This window comes from Piliocolobus tephrosceles, chromosome 9, assembly GCF_002776525.5.
Source record: "Piliocolobus tephrosceles isolate RC106 chromosome 9, ASM277652v3, whole genome shotgun sequence".
Taxonomy (NCBI): domain Eukaryota; kingdom Metazoa; phylum Chordata; class Mammalia; order Primates; family Cercopithecidae; genus Piliocolobus; species Piliocolobus tephrosceles.
In genome coordinates this window covers 16,413,862-16,431,922 of record NC_045442.1, presented here as the reverse complement: position 1 = coordinate 16,431,922, position 18,061 = coordinate 16,413,862, and the positions used below count along the sequence as shown (strand labels likewise).

The 18,061-nt window shown below is 35.9% G+C and overlaps 1 protein-coding gene across 2 annotated transcripts in view; it reads right to left on the bottom strand.

Moving 5' to 3' along the window:
* Positions 1-58: 58 nt before the first annotated feature.
* PDZD8 (PDZ domain containing 8) overlaps positions 59-18,061 on the bottom strand; it is a 103,319-nt gene continuing 85,316 nt past the window's right edge. For both annotated transcript variants that reach the window (XM_023224228.2, XM_023224229.3), the window contains 2 exons: positions 10,372-10,534; positions 59-5,657 (listed from right to left, as the gene is read on the bottom strand). In XM_023224228.2, coding sequence (XP_023079996.1) covers positions 3,454-5,657; positions 10,372-10,534 — 2,367 coding nt within the window. In that variant the 3' untranslated portion in view covers positions 59-3,453. The remainder of the gene's footprint in view (positions 5,658-10,371; positions 10,535-18,061) is intronic.

Here is an 18,061-nt window from a genome sequence, read left to right as displayed (position 1 = left end):
TTTAATCAGATCTTAAAAGGGGATCTATGGCTCAAAAGGAATTAGGGGAACCTCTCCCTTTTTTTTTTTTTTTTTTTTTTTTGGTAAGAAAAGCTGTTATGTCAATTTAGAAGGAGTATTTTTAAAAGTAGATATTTAAAATTTATTCACTTTTAGGGAACTTAAGATTTTATTATTTACCTTATTAGTAAGAGCCAAATATTTCCAAATTGCTTTTAAAAAATTCAGCTATATATTTAGAACTTGATAGTACCCCTCAAAATTTTTAGGTTGTGTTTTCTCCTCCCAGCATCACAAAATAGCCACGTATTTCAAGTACTTCTGATATTGAATGTAAGGCTTGACATGAAGAAATACAGCCTATTATGATTGCTAATAATGCTAAAATGTTGCTCAGTTTGTCTAAACCATTCATTCAGCTAACACTAACGTAGAAAATGTATTTTAAAGTCTAATTACTAATACATAGCCAAAGAAAACCCATAAACTTGATAATCCATAAGGAAACAATAGTAAAAAAATGTTTTGGGGCAGTCTGCAAAACAGCAATTTTGTTTAGGAAAAGTGGACTTTGTTATGCTTTTCTGCATGGCCAAATTATACCAGAAGATAAAATTCCATAGAGATGCAGCAATCACCTTTTTTGAAGATGTCATTAAATGAAGATATTCTTGTTTTCTGTGGTAGTCTTTATTATTATTTTTTAGCTATTGATACATAGCATGGCAGCAAGATTACATCAGTAATGTAATATAATACAGCTTTTTCATTGAAGCTTTATACCTTACTATACTCTAGGCTATTTGGAGTGTTCCCCTGCTTGCACTTAAGTACAACTATGATGTCTCTACTGCCTCTCCCAGTGAAATATAAAAATATTGCACTACATTACAGATATAGTTTACAAATATCATTAGCAGCATTACTGAGCTTTCTATAATTGTGGTCTACATAGTTAAATACTTTTAAAACATGAGTAGATTCTTATAAAACCAAAGTTCTGCATTATTTCAACAGCTCTTTCAAATGCATCAGTTTCAGCAACATTCTTGCGTATCATGAAAACTTCCATGGTTTAATCAGTAAACACCAGCCACTTACAAGTAGTCCACCTTCCAGGTTATCAATGGTAAGTTACTTTTTATAAAATCAGTTGTGGTTACACACTGAGCAGACTGCTTCAAGTGTAAGTTATAGAACAATAGCTTTCAGGGAATCTGGTGTGTAAATTCTTCTATAGCACTGTTCTTTTAAAATAAGATCGTGTGGCCGGGCGCAGTGGCTCACGCCTGGAATCCCAGCACTTTGGGAGGCTGAGGTGGGTGGATTACGAGGTCAGGAGATTCAGACCATCCTGGTTAACACGGTGAAACCCCGTCTCTACTAAAAATTCAAAAAATTAGCCGCAACTGTAGACCCAGCCACTCGGGAGGCCGAGGCAGGAGAATGCCGTGAACCCCGGAGGCGGAGCTTGCAGTGAGCCGAGATCATGCCACTGCACTCCAGCCTGGGAGACAGCGAGACTCCATCTCAAAAAAAAAAAAAAAAAAAATCACTTTTAAATAAGTAATGAAGTATACTGGATGTTTTTGTTATAAACTTGGCTAAGAAAGGTATTTAGTACCTGAAATTTTCACTTCCTAACGTAACAAAAGGCATGAGACTTGGCTATTGATTTTTAAAGTGGAATAACTTTTCTACCCTCAAGAATGTCTTTCTCATTTATATAAATAATGCCTTTTACTTGTATATCTTTTTACTGTTCAAAGCACTTTTGCAGTTATGCTATTGTTTTCCTCACAACAATACTGTGAGGGAGGGAAAAGTATTATTATTCCCATTTTAGAGATGGGTAAACTGTGGGATGGAGTCCTTTTGTAACTGCCTATGCTTGCACAGTTCGTTAATGGAAGGGCTTGAACTTAAACTCTTTTATGGAGTCCTGGACTCTAGACCTGGGCCCCAATCCTTAATATTACACCATGCTTTTTCCTGCCAGCAATAAAAGCTGCTCCATCTAGTTTTAAACTCATGTCAGTTTCACTATATAGCAATCATCATAGCAGTTACCTACACAAGGGACAAACATATACTTGTCTATTTTATAGATACATAACAGACCGAAACTATTAAGGTACCCCAACAGCAGTCAAGCCTACTTGTTTTCCCTCAGTCATGTGTTACTGGGATCCATAAAATGGACCCAGTATAAGTATATCTTCATTTTTCGAGAACTGGTCCCAATTCCTATGTATGAATACTGTCTGTTTTTCTCATTCTTTTTTTAATGAATACTTACTACAGAAGTATTCAGAATGATCACCATTCCTTTACGACTGTAAGCCGCCAAAGCAATAAGTATATTTTGCATGATTCCTTTCCTTCACAGAATACTCCTACATTAAAATGTTTCTAAAACAAAACCAGCCCAAACTAGTTATCAACACAGTCATTTTAAAGAGTTCTCCAAAACTTTAAATACCTTTTCACATGCTTTATTTCCTATGGGAGAACTGATAAGGAAAATTATCATAGATGTTTAAACTTTTAATCATAAAATTTAAATTTCCATTTAAAAGGAAAGCATCAATATTTTAAAAGATTATATTTCAAAATGCTATGTTACTATTTGTCAGTAATTAAGTCTTGTTATCCTCTCTACAAAATTCTTGACCAACTGCATTCTACATTTATTTCCTATTACATTGTCTTTCAGTGTAAGCTCTTCAAATTAATCATCATGTTTACCATACAGCTGCACAAAAGCTTTAGAAAAAAATTTCACAGAAGTATTGAAAGCAAGCAATTATATGTAAAAAAAAAAAAATTTTTTTTTAAAACTAAATCAGCATAACAGACTAAAGCTGCAGCATCTGCTTTCACGTTATGTTTGGCAAAAATAAAACAAAAAGCACCCCCAAACCCCCAATATAACAAAAATCTCAAGCAAGTAGAGATGATAAACTTCCTAACACAAAAGAAAGATTCAAAAACCTGTTCCCTCAATGATTGCTGTTGTCAATTTGGGCATGCAGCAAATTTGTTATAACCATGATGGACATGAAAATATTTTAAGAATCTAGACAGTATTCTATTTAACACTAATTCAAAAACCAAGAGGAAGGAAAATAACACAAGGGAACACCATACATACATAAACATGAAAAGTTAGCTTATGTAATTACATAATTAGAAAAGTTAAAAATAAATTAGTAAAAATAAATTCCCAGTATAAACCCAAAAAAGCATAGCTATAAATGCAATCCAAAACAACCAATTAGTAAGCTGGTCATGTTTTTACTGGAAAACAACCTTTTTCATTTTTGTTCTTACACAGGCAAGTAACTGGAGAAGCAGGCCAGAGTGCATAAGAGGATTTAAACATGGTTGTATCTGTGGTACTTTAGATGCAACTTTACCCCGTTCATTTGAAAGTTTAAATAGACCTGTCTGCTACACAGACTCGGATGGGCCAAATAAGTCATCTGATATGCTGCTGAATGGCTGAGAGTCTATTAGTTGGCTTATTTCATTATCAAGGTCTTCTTCTGTATCATCTGTGTACTTGCTTATTTTTTTGGAGTGCTGGTCTAAAGACAGACTTTCTAAAGTTTCTATATCTTCAATGCCTGCTCTGTAGTGGATCATAAGAAGTGTTAGAGCTTGTAGCCTTTCACCTGATTTTGCTAAGGCAGCAGAAAGAAGTGATTTTTTCCTTGTGTCAGTTGTCTCTTTTTCTTCTCTAACAAGAGAATTATTGTGTTCCAACTCCTGATCAATTTCATTCTGTAGCTTATCCAACATGAACTCTAGTTTCTGGATCCTTTCCTCTGTAGGCAAGCCCCTGTACAGATCACGACCAATTTCTTTAACTGCAATGAAAACACTGTCATCCAGACCACCCTCTTTTCTCACTAACTTTATTCCTGTGCTGTTTCCCCGTTTAGAAGGACTGTTTGGACCACAGACCTCCGTGTCACTGCCTTCATTGTCTGACGTGTTGGGTGTGTGTTTTGGTGAAGGTTCTACGAGATCGGTTCCTGGTTCAGAAAGGCGAGTTTTTGAGACTTGACGCAAATTTAATAAACGAGAACTAGTATTGATAATATGCCTTGTCAAACCTGTTGTTTTATTGACTGACTTGCTAGCTTCAGCATCAACACGAGGAGGCAGGCCTAAGAGGGTTTCCTGTCCTTCCAGCCTAAGGTTTTTCAGGGTCCTGTCTATTCGCCTGTCAGTTGCTCCACAAACAGAAGTCTCAGCTAGACACTTTTCTTGACATTTTTTATGGCAAACATAAGCACAAAACATACACTGGGAAGCTGCTTTAGTCCAAACTTTTTTCTTACAGTAGTCACACCATGTTGGGTTCTGGAACTGAGTATCCTGGAAGCTGTGTTTGTTTTCTGTTAAACCCATCTGTCCAACAAATTGCTCCTCTTTAGGGAGAACAGAAACTTCTTCAACCAAATGGGGTTCTTTTTCTTTCTCTACGTTAGTAACTACATGGTGGTCTGATTCTCCTTCTTTCAAATATTTGAAGTGAATAGTAATGTCACCATAGCAAAATTTGTCATTGAATCCCTTTTGCATACTCAGATTACGCAGAGCAGTTCTAGTGACTATTGCCTTAGGTGAGGGGGCTTCCAGTCTCAATTTGGAAAGGTATTCCATGTTTGATGTAGCTAGGCATCCTAAAGCCACATCTTCAAGTTTTAAACTAACATGCCCCAAACAGATGAGACCTCCCAACTTAAAAGGATCCCTGCACCACAATGCAATGTTTAGGTACCTGTGACAGGCTTCTATGTCAAACAAACAGGATGCTCTGGTCCTTGTCCATTTTCCTAGCTTATTACGATAAAGAATTTCTGATGATTCCCATGTTTGACGGTCGTCCGAACTGTCCTTAGTAGGGCAGGAAGTTTCTGAAGTGACATCTTTGGCCACTTCTTGCTTTGCTAAAAATTGCTTAGATGCAGCTGCATCATCTATGGGATCCACATTTTTTGCTTGCTTTTCAGCAGATTTATCTACAAGAGGAGGCGGTGGCACCTTCTCTGGCTTTTCAACAAGAACATCTGGTTCTGCCTGATTTGGAGCATCAGTGGAAGGCAAAGGAACTTTCACTTGTGGTCGTGGTGGCACGGGTGGTTTGAAAGTGGATCCTTGGGTGGGTTTTGACACTTGTGCTGGGTCTGTTATCTCAGAAGTTTTTAGAGGTGGAGGTTTATTTCCATCTTTGGACTGAATTTTTGGTGGTAGTGGGTGACTTCCTACAGCTAATTTACGGTTTAAAACTGGTGATATAGCTCCAAGGGGTTTAATAGAAAGTGTTGTTGGAGTACGTTTGGGACTGTGACTTAATGATTGTGCCTCATCTTTGAACTCATTTTGTGCTCTGACATCACTTGCCAAGTCTTCAAATTCAGAATCCAGCTCTCTACTTTCAGTATCTACTGTCAACCCGGCAGCTTCCTCTTCGTAAGCTGATTGGCATGAGCTTGACAAAAAGTTTTCTTCCAACTGGCCAAAGTTATCTTGCAGCACTGCACCTTGATTACTCTGGCCAACAGGCCTTTCATAGTACACCAGGACTCGGTCACCAGCCTGCTTGATAAGCTTCAATACTTGCAGTGTTGATGTAATTTTCACACCTGGTATAAGATTTTAAAAGGGAAAACATGTAAATTACTGCAATAGAAATTACCACATTTGTTAAATATATTTAATTAAATATATATAATTGCCATTACCTCTGGTTATTTAACTAATAGAAGAGTAATAGGAAAACCTCAACAATATCTTATTTGGCTTTTTGACGAATTGGTGTGCTAATTCTCAAACCCTGAATGTGCTGATATCCTGGAGATGTTTATCTTTTCAAACCAGATGATGACACAGGATCCCTAAAAGAGTGCCACGATGCTAATTCCTAATTGCTTTTTATCTCTTCGTAGGTTAGATGACATCTCTCAGTTTGAACTGAAGAAGTGAACAGAGGGAGATCTATTTAAAGGCTTCTATTAATGGCTATGTCAGACTTAGGGAAAGCTGTGATTTCACTGAAGGAAATTCTAAAATACTCCAGGGATTACAAGACATATGATGAACAACTCAAATTAAGAGACCAGTGCTTGAAAATAATGTAGCAAAATACTATACTATGAATAACATACTTTTACAGATTCTTTTTATCAACCCTATCCATCCCATTCATCTTTTTCAAAACCAGAAAGAACAAGTAAGGGATAAACTGCTTTGAAGTTAAATAAGTTGGTTACTATCTGCATCTGTAATATCTATGTTAAGTTTTGATTTTTCTAATTTTTTAATTGTTACACGTAGTTTAAAATTCAAAAGGTATAAAAAGATGTACAGTAAAAAATATTCTTTCCACTTCTATCTCCCAGACATACTGTCACTTCCCTGACCTTAGTAGCTTCTAGTGTATTCTATAGATATTCTAGGTGTATTAGCACTGAAAGGTGCTACTTGTTTCCTGTCACTCTTCCCACACTCTCTAAAAGAGCACTTGCCCAAGCTATCCCTTTATGTAGAACTTAGAGAAAGAATAAGAAGGCTCTTTGTTTTCCAAAGATCTTAGGGCCATCCTAAATATATCTAAGTAATACCACCCCCTTCTCATAACTTGACTTCAGGGTTCCTCAACCTGTGTCCTCTTACATTAGCTGTCTGGGAAGATCAGGCTTTAGACTCGGTCATCACTTGGAATTTGTCCACATCAAAGATCTTACATTTTCAATTACTCTCTGATCACAATCTCCTATTTTTCACCTCTTACAATCCTGTCTGCTTACTACTTCTAGGCAACTTCCCGGCCCAATCATTCCTCTTTCCTTCTCATAGTCCTGTTGGTCTCCTGATACCACTTGCTCTTCTATCCAACCCTATGTCTCAAGATTACAGTGATGTTCTTACCAATATTTTATTGTCTTGTCCTTGTGTTTTTTGATCCCCAGCTTTACTAGCCCCACTATTGCCCTTTCCTGCTCTTGAGCTTGCCACCTGGATCTGCATGAAGTTAGCCATCCATCTTTGGCAAGGTGTTCAGGGCTGCTTAGCATTCTTTTGATTGGTCTCTAAACAACTAAGTCTCTCAAACATCAGCTGCAAACCTTTCCTGTTTCCCTAGAGTCTACTCTCCCTACTCTCTTTTACTCTGTGAATGATATCACCTTATTTGCCAAAAAGATCAATATGAAGCTACCTTTTCTCCCTACCAATCATTTTTAGTATTATCTTCAGAGGAGAAAGTATACCTCTATTTGTATACTTACTTTGGATCCAATCCTATCTCCTTCCTGACTTTGCTCTATCAATTATCCTTATACTTTTTCTTCCTTCCTGCTTTTTCTTTAAAATTTTTCTTTTTGTTTCCACAACACTTTACACAATTGGTTCTGATCATCTCTCCTCTAGTTTCTTTTTCTCCACCTATACCACGTGCACCTTATATGCAACTGTTACCAAAGTTTGGCACTAGTTCTCTCATCCTTTTTTGCTTTCTCCCTGGTAAATTACAGCTACTCCAGTAGTTTCAAAAACTAGGAACTTTTTCTTTGGTTTCCCTTCTTCACTCTAGTTCTACATTCCCAACTACTGGACTTCACCACCTGGACGTTCCTTTGGGACTAAATTTTCAGCAGAGTTAAAACCTTTCTTTGACTGTCTCTCTGTCCTCACTACTATCAATTAACTTGCCACTCCCAGTTAACTTAATCTGAATCCTACGGATAGCTGACTCCCTAGAAACATTCAGCTGTCAACTCAAACTTGTGATTTCAGCCCATTTTCCTTCCCTGTTCAGATCCTCCTGATAACTGGCCTTCACTTTAGGAATAAACAGCCCTTTACTGCAACCTCTCATTCAGACCTTCCCTACTTTAAACACCAAACATATTGCTACCAAATTTTCCTAAAGCATTTGCCCCTTTAGCCTACAAACTTATCACATGGAAATTCAGAGCTTTCTAATATGGTGCTTCATGATTTATCTAGCGTTAAGTTCTACTATGTCCTTCTAACCACACTATGTCTCAGCAAAATTATAGTTTGACATATGCATAAATGAAAAATGAGTCCATCTAATGATCTACAGTAGGTAAAAACTTCAACTCAATCTGAACTCATTTTTATGACTAAAAATCTGCCCTCGTCTCATCTATTCCTCAGTCATCAGGTGTTTTGTGGAAATGGCCATTGTAACTCTCTCTCAGGAATACACCATTCAAGTCTGGATTTTTCTTTTGGAATATTTCAAACATACTCAAAAGTTGAGGAAACAGTAAAGTGAATTCCATTTTGAGTTTCAAATATAATATTCTGCCAATGTTATTTCAACTACCATCAATTATATACCCATATAAATGAATCAAAGCTATATAAAAATGTTTTAAAAAATATCTGTTGACATGGGCAAAGTTTACAACATGCTGAAAGAAATAAAGACTATTACAAAAATGCAGTTTAGAAATTTTTGTTTCCTAAACAAAAACTGGGAAAAGCATATATTTATGTACAGAAAAAAACAAAAAACCAGAGACATACAAAAGCTTTTCTGTTATGTCCCAAGGTTTAAAAAAAAAAAAAAAAAAAAAGAATGTGTATTATATCTGCCCTTCATCTTAATAAATATTATTATTATTATTATTTGAGATGGAGTTTCACTCTTGTTGCCCAGGCTGGAGTGCTGCAATGGTATGATCTCAGCTCACTGTAACCTCTGCCTTCCAGGTTCAAGCAATTCTCCTGCCTCAGCCTCCTGAGTAGCTGGGATTACAGGCACCCACCACCACACCCAGCTAATTTTTATATTTTCAGTAGAGACAGGTTTCACCATGTTGGCCAGGCTGGTCTCGAACTCCTGACCTCAGGTGATCTGCTCACCTCAGCCTCTCAAAGTGCTGGGATTACAGGCGTGAGCCACCGAGCCTGGCCTATTGTTACCATTATTAACAAATGTTAGATGTCAAGGGATGACTTTTGCTTTTTCATTCTGTATACATTTATATCGCTTAGGTTAATTAATTTATTTTTGATAATAGGTATTTACTACTTGTGTAATTGCAACACAACCCCCAAAAAAGACCAAAAAAATTAGTTCTATCCTGTAGGTAAAACCAAAATATTAAATATTAATATAATGAATGATGTCTATTTTATGCCTCTCTAAGTGTTTATGCATGAGCATCATCATTTGGGAGGAGTTTGTGAGAAATGCAGAATCTTGGGCCCCACTATAGGTCTCCCACTATAGGTCCCCACTATAATTCTCCAGATTCAGAATGCACATTTTAACATCAGGTCTGGGTGACTGGCATACATGGGAAAGTTTGAGAAGCGCTGCTTATGCCATGATCAGAGAGATTCCCATGTGAAAATATTAACTTAATTGGGCTCCCAGGTATGCAACTAAATAATTTTCATTATTTTATTGTCAAGATGGATTTGAATCAAAGGCAGAGTTTCTTTGACATGTAACCAAGGACAACTGCACCTTGATTTGGGAACTGTTCTAACTTATTTATTGTCTAAGCTGTGAAAAAAAAATATCACATTGCCCTGAGAAGATCAACTGTGACCAACCATATGTTCAAGAAATCTCTCAACAAGCCTAGAATAGATGGGACAGGTACTACATAGGTTGAAAAGGCTTGGACTTTCCCGCCACTGCTGTGCACAATGAGTCCTACTGCTTAGACATTTATATACAAACAAATAATCTGCTATCTTCGGAGAGTTTTTACTGTTAACAATCCAAGTAATAGGAAGGCATGTAAGTAACACATTTTTCCACCAGTGATTTGGGCTGAATTCTGAGCAACAACATACTAACAAATGGCTGGCCATTCAGATGACACAGGGTCACAGGACAGTTCAGATGTGCCCTCCTGGAAAAGGAATGTTAGTTCCTCTGCTGCTCATTATCTAGTGCTAAGTGATGGGGGCAGCAGTGCTAATATTACCAATTTTAGGTTCAGAGTAGCAATGGTGGTAGTCATACAGAAAGATAACCTAACTGTTTATTTGTCCTTACTTTCACATTCAAGAAAAAATAAAGAGTAGTAGAAGGTAGGAAGGGAAGGAATAGAGTGGTTATATAAAAGTGGTCTAAATAAAGTATTTTAAAGATTTATACATTAGAACTAAAATGGCATGTATGTTTTAAATGTATTTTGAAGGCCTCCTTCAAATGTATGTTTATAATAAAGTTTATTACTTTATTTTCATTATAAAAGTAATATATGCATATTATAGAAACAAGGAAAAAGGAAGGGAGGAAAAACCTCACACCTACTTTGCAGTTTATCTGTAAAGGTAAAGTATAATGCATATTAGCATAATTACCTCCAATGGCGATAAGTCGATCTCCCCGCTGAAGATCTGCAATTGCAGCAGGCGAGTTTGGAGCCACAGTTTCAATGATGACGTGCCCAGCATACCCATCAGTTGACTGGACAAGACGAAGTGTAAGTCCAACACTTTGTAAATTCCCTTTTATTAATTCAACCTTTGATAAAGGGGAAAAATGAAAACGGATTCAATGGATTCCTAGTAAAAGAGGAAGAAAACAGTAACAGACTGTTCTGTGCAGAGAGCACCATGGCTGGATGCTGACTTTTGTATCATGGTGACTATTATTAAAGACAAATAAAGGAGAAAATCTTTACTGTAACAATATAACTATCCTTAGACTACACATTTAAATCATATAAAAAAATTAAACACTTTATCTTCAATGTGTTTTATTATTACTCCTTGCACCATGCTCATTGTAGAAAATTGGGAAATAAACAGAAAGGCAAAATAAAAAGAAAACCATTCCTAATTATATAATCTAGAACTATTCTATATATTTTCTAATATATATGTAACACAAAATTGAGACGTCTCAATAAAACAGACATGAATCATGAATATAATTCTGAATCTTGCTTTTTTCAAATATAATGAAAATGATCTATGCCATTCATTATATGTGCTTTGGAAAACCCATGTTTTATGCTGTATCCTTTTCTTTTTTTCTTTCTTTTTTTTTGAGACGGGGTTTCACTCTGTCACCTAGGCTGGAATGCAGTGGCACAACCCTGGCTCACTGCAACCTCCGCCTCCCAGGCGCAAGCGATTCTCTCACCTCAGCCTCCCAAGCAGCTGGGACTACAGTTGTGCACAACTACGCCCGGCAAATTTTTGTATTTTTTGTGTAGAGATGGGGTTTTGCCATTGTTGCCCATGCTGGTCTCAAAACTCCTGCGCTCAAGTGATCCGCCCACCTCGGTCTCCCAAAGTGCCAGGATTAAAGGCGTGAGCCACCACCCCTGGCCAGTGTATTCTTAAAGTTTCTTTTCTGGGAAGAGGCAAAGGAAAAGAGTTTACATTTATACTTTAATAAGAGTTATCGGCCGGGCGCAGTGGTTCATGCAGGTAATCCTAGCACTTGGGAAGCTGAGGTGGGCGGATCACGAGGTCAGGAGATTGAGACCATCCCGGCTAACATCAATCAGGAGATTGAAACCCTGTCTCTACTAAAAATACAAAAAATCAGCCAGGTGTTGGTGGCAGTGTCTATAGTCCCAGCTACTCGGGAGGCTGAGGCAGGAGAATGGTATGAACCCAGGAGGCGGAGGTTGGAGTGAGCCGAGATTGCACCACCGCACACCAGCCTGGGTAACAAAGCGAGACTCCACCTCAGAAAAAAAAAAAAAGGAGTTATCATGTGGTGGGGATGGTGGTGCACACCTGTAATCCCAGCTACTCAGGAGGGCTCAGGTGGGAGGACCATTTGAGCCCAGGAGTTCAAGACCAACCTGGGCAACACAGTGAGACCCCATCTTTAATTTAAAAAAAAAAGTTACATTGTTAATGAGATGTCCTGTTCTAACCCATCAAGATCATTTTGTTTTCTAAATAAACCTGCCATCCAATTTTCAGGAATGTGGACACCAGATTAACATCATCTGTGAATTAACGTCATCATCATCATACTATTTGTCCTCATTCAAACAACTGATTTAAAAAAAAAAAAACCAGCAGCGTGCTACATCCCAGCTGATGACAAGAATTCAATTAGTGTTTATGGTGCTCAATTACAAATCAGTCTAATTGTATTATTCTGCAGTCCACATTTCTTAAGTCCTATTCTTCAAGGATATCTCATGAGGGACTTTGCCAAATACCCTAACATCCAAATATATCACTGGCTGTACTGCTTTAATATAAATCCCACTTGGACAGAAATTCAATTTTCCTACCTAATGATACTGGCTGGTAAAAGAACCCTCACTGGAAGTTGTTCTTTAATTTGGGTGTTAACAAATTTTGTAAAGTTGTCATTTTAAGGAAAATCTTAATCATACTGTGCTCAAGAAATGGGATAGGTGGTCCAGTTCTGAATTACCTAAAGGTTTACAAAACACAAAGACCTCCAAAACACGTAATTTGTGTTTAAATCTCCCAAGACATGTGTCCAATCCCTGCCTTATGACACAGCAATTAACCACCTTACAATGTAAAGTGCTGTACACAATTAAGGCTTTTAACAAAACCCTTAAGAACATATTCTCTCAAATCCAGGAACATAAATACATTCCTAATACACAGATTGCCAAAGCTGAAATTTAGAATGTAAGTTTTTCTAACTGCAGGAAGCTAATGATAGCAAATGGGTACAAAACTTAAAACAGTGTAAATCTGAGTACTGTAAAGTTTAAAAATTAACACTTGCATTTGGAATGTGTTTTTTTTTTTTTTTTGTGATTTACTCTGCTTTTAAAAGTAAAATGGAGATTCAGGGGATAGGGTTAGGAAGTGAATTGAGGCTAGTGTAAGGTATTAGTGTAATTTAGATTCTTAATTTATTTTCTATCTATAAATCATATCTTTCCCTTTGGTTTTCTTAATTCAAATGATACCTGAAGTAAACATTCCAGATGCAGGAAAAAAATAAAAAGGTAAGGTTTTCAGTAGGAATAATTAGGGCCAATATTACATTACCTCACTTTCTCCCCAATTTTTACTGATTATTAGTAAATACTCTTAATTTCAAGTATATACAGGGAACAGAACATTAAGACACTGTTTCTTTTACTTCTTGTTTGTTAAAAGCTGGTTTTTGTTTCCTTTTAAGCCTGCACACCACTGACCTAATTTTAGATTGTAATTTCAGCATTCCCTGAAATGAAAATTATCACCTTAAGTTCTGACATGATTCAGGAGTTTCAGAATATAAAAACACCTCTTAATTAAAAACCTGACAAAACAAAGCATTTAAAAATGAGTATTGCATAAAAACACTGTTATTTTAATATAAAATTTAAGATAAGGTTCAAGACCATCCAATGATACATAACTTTTGGAATAAAACTGATTTTCCACGAGGGTAAAACTACTATTTTAAAACCAGAATAGTAAAATAACATATAATATATAATTCTCTCCCATATGTATGCATCTATATTTTAAAATTATTTATGACTATTGGATATGCCTTGCCCTACAAAACATATGCCAAAATAGAACTTTAAAAATAACAATGTAAGAAATAAACATAAATAGAAATCCTAAATATTTTTCCTGTATACGGTGAAGCATGCTGTGGCTTCAACATGCATTCCCTGGAATATAATATCACCTGAGAGGGTTTGGTTTTTAAGATTTTATTACAGAAAATTTCCAATATATACAAAAGTACAGAGAACAGTAAAATGAACTCAGTGGTAGACCATAAAACATGGTAACAAATTCCTCCTATCCTTACAAGCGTTATCTCTTTGCAATGTAACTTTACTAAAGCTGCTGCTAGAGGTATAACTTGCTTTCTTCATCCCTCTCTCAGCAACCAATATAACCAGAAAAAATAAGTGGAGGCACAGGCAACCTCAACATCATCAACCTTGACTTAACTGACACTTAGAGAACATTACACTCAACAATGGCAAAGTACATTTTTTTCAAGTATACATGATTATGTCAATTATATACATTAAATTCATTAATTATAAGCCTTGCTTCCCAACACACAAAAACCTCCCTCTCCCAGTTGGGAGCTAGGTTGCTTCATTGGTGAATTCTGAAAGAAAAAAATAAAACAAGGCAAACATAAAACAAGAAAATAGAAGTACAGACTAATCTCTCTAATGTTCAAAAAGATACAAAATTTAACAAAATTTTAGGAAATTCAACCCAGCAATATATTAAAAAAGATAATAATCATAACGAGGTGAATCAATGTAATTTATCATATTAACAAAACAATGGAGAAAGCCATATTTCAATAACTGCAAAAAAATTAACAAAATCCAATATTCATTAATGGTAAAAACCCTCAACAAACTAGAAGTATAAGAGAACTTCCTAAATCTGATTAGACATCTACAAAAATCTACAAATAACACAAAACTCAAAGATGAAAGATTTTGTTTTATAACTCAGATCAGTAACAAGGCAAGGATTTCTGCTCTTACCACTTCAACACTGTACTAGAAGTTAAAATCAGTGTAATATAAAAAAGGAAAGTGTAAAGATCAGAAGGCAGGAAAAAACTTGTCTTTATTTGCAGATACTATGATCCTATACATAGAAAATTCCAAGATATCTACAAAACAACTATTAGAGCTATTAAGTGAAATTAAGTCACAGACTACAAGGTCAATATTCGAAAGTCAAATGAGTGTCTATATATCAGAAAATTATTACAATTACAATTATAAATTATAGAATATATGGAATTATAAATAGAAAAATTTAAAAAACCCCAATCTATTTATTACAATAGTATTAAAAATATTTAAGATTAAGTTTAATGAAAGATGTGTAAGACCTATATGCTGCAAATTACAATATACTGCATTATCATGAGAATTTTAAGGGAAATTAAAGAAGACTTAAATAAATGGAGAAGATACCATGGTTCATATATAAGATTCATTATTGTAAAGATGTCAGTTCTTTCCAAATTTATCTACAGATTCAACACAATCCCAGTCAAAATCCTTGCAGGCATTTAGAGAAGAAATGGACCAAGAACAGCCAAAACACTCCTTAAATATAACAAGGTTGGAGGTCTTACACTACCTGATTTCAAGGCTTGCTATATGTTAGATAAATCAAGACAGCATGGAACAGAACAACACTTATATGGTCAATTTATGTTTGACACAGGTGCTAGATTAATTAATAGGGAAAAAGGTATGAGACAAGTGGATGTCTGAATAGGGAAAAAAGTGAACCTCAACTCACACACTATATAAAAATTTATGAGAAAAGGAAAATGAACCTAAACTTAAGGACTAAAACGATTAAATTTTTTTTTTTTTTTGAGACGGAGTCTCGCTCTGTCGCCCAGGCTGGAGTGCAGTGGCCGGATTTCAGCTCACTGCAAGCTCCGCCTCCCAGGTTTACGCCATTCTCCTGCCTCAGCCTCCCAAGTAGCTGGGACTACAGGCGCCCACCACCTTGCCTGGCTAGTTTTTTGCATAGTTTTTAATAGAGACGGGGTTTCACCATGTTAGCCAGGATGGTCTTGATCTCCTGACCCCGTGATCTGCCCGTCTCGGCCTCCCAAAGTGCTGGGATTACAGGCTTGAGCCACCACACCCGGCCGACTATTAAATTTATAGATGAAAATACAGGAGAAAATCTTTATGACACTGAGTTGGGCAAAGATTTCTTAAACAGGACACAAACGGTATACATCTATATAAGAAAAAAGTTATAAAATGGATTTCATAAAATTAATGACTTTTGCTCTCTGAAAGACAGTTAAGAAAATGAAATGATAAGCCACAGATTAGGAGAAAATATTTGAAAAACATTCATCTGAGAAAGGACCTTGATCCATGAATATATAACTCTTACAACTAAATAAGAAAAAGCCCAATAAAAAGTGGGCAAAATATTTGAATAGATACTTCACAAAAGAAGATACATGAATGGCCAACAAGCATATTAAAAGATGTTCAATTAGTCATTAGGAAAATACAAATTCAAACCATGAGATATTACATACCTACCAGAATGACTAAATTAAAGGTGGACAATACCAAGTGTTGCTGAGGATGTGAAGCAACTGAAACTCTCCGATGTTGCTGGCGGGAATATAAAATGGTACAGCTACTTTGGAAAGCAGTTTGGCGTTTTCAAGTTAAACATACACTCACCATATGACCCAGCAATCCTACTTTTAGATATTTACCAAAGAGAAATGAAAACATGTCCACACACAGATTTGCATGCCAATATTCACAGAGCATCATTGGTAAGAGCCAAGAACTGGTCAAATGATGAGGTGAACTCTTAACACAAGTAGCAGATGGTCCCTGACTTACGAGGGTTAGACTTACGATTTTTCGACTTTACGACGTGGGAAAGCAATACACTTTCAGTGTGCTCCTCAATTTATTACGGGGGATACATCCGGGTAAGCCCATAAATTGAAAATACTGTTAAGTAAAAAACACACTATTTTCAATTTACAACAATGGGTTTATCTGGATGTAACCCCAATGTAAGCTGAGGAACATCTGTAATGGATGAGGTGATAAAATCATTCTCTATCTTGACTAAGGTATAGGTTACATGATTGTATACAATTACAAAAATTCACTGTACCCTTAGTAAATTTTATTGTTTAAATTATACCTCAAAATAAAGCTACTAAAACAAAGTAAAGCAAAAACAAAACCTTAAATATGCCAATTTTTGTCCTAAGATGCTTAAATATGCAAATCACTAATTCAGATAACCTTTAGTTTTCCAATTTACCTAATTTAATAAAAGACAACTTGGTATGAATTTAGATGACCCTTAAGTCAATAAGGAAGAAAAGCAATATATATGGTTTTTTTCATTCAACTTATGTCAATCAAATGCATACTGATTCTGACCTACACATAACTGGAATTACTGGGCTGTATACACAGAATGAAATCAGATATAAGAAGCAAGAACAGTGTGTCTGAAAGAAAAAAAATGTAACTCAAGTTTTTATTGCTATTAAAAAGAATCAGAACTTGTAATTATCAAATATTTGCATGTGGTTAAAAAATCAAACATAGAAAAATAATGTTAAGAGCAATAGTCCTGTCTCCTCAAGTCCCCGTTACCCTATCCTCACACCATAGCAATTGCTTTTAAACTCTTTGATTTTAGTCGTTTTGGGGGTTACCTTTTTTCTCCAGATAATATGCATACACAGTCATTTCTTAATATACCAAATTTTAGACAATGTTGTCTAAATATAATACACTAACTTTTAGACAAAAGTTGACTTCCTACTGTTACAGACAAGGAGGCTACTCATCTTTCCCCCAAATTATAGGAATTATAGCACTGTTTTTAGTTCTTCCACATAACTTCTTTGTCACTATCATCAATACAGTTATACCCCTATATTTCTTATTTATCAACTACAGACAATATCTATCTGATAACAGGACTTTATATTCTTCCCTCCTTCTCTCCTCCTTATACTTCTACCTTCTAAACTCTACTATCAAAGTTGACAACTATTACATTCCTTTTGTAACTATAGTGAAGCTACAAGGTTGACTGGTTCCAAAACTAAAAATCAGCATATAATGTTTACGATATTGTGACTACATATTGTTTACTGCAAAGCTGGGCATCATTACATTTTGTCTTCTTGAACAGCCTTTTTCTTGAAAGTTTTTTTTCTTTCAACATAGCTTTAACAGTCGGCCCTCCATATCCACAAGGGTTCCAGGACCCCACTTGAGGATAACAAAATCGGTGTATGTTCAGATACATATGCAATGAGGCATATAATGAGGCCTTATACAAAATAAGGCAGTACAATCAGCCCTCTGTATCTATCACAGTCCTCAGAGTCCTAATCCACAGCTGGGTTTCAGTCCATAGTTGGCTGAATCCTGAGATGTAAATCTGGGTGCTTCCCTATTCCAAAAGATAACCCACAATTAAGGAAAAGTTAACATCTACAGAAGTTTTCACTCAAAATCTTTATAGATGGTGAAAGTTTGCCACCATTTACAAATTTAGTAGTTTTAGTTCTCTTTCA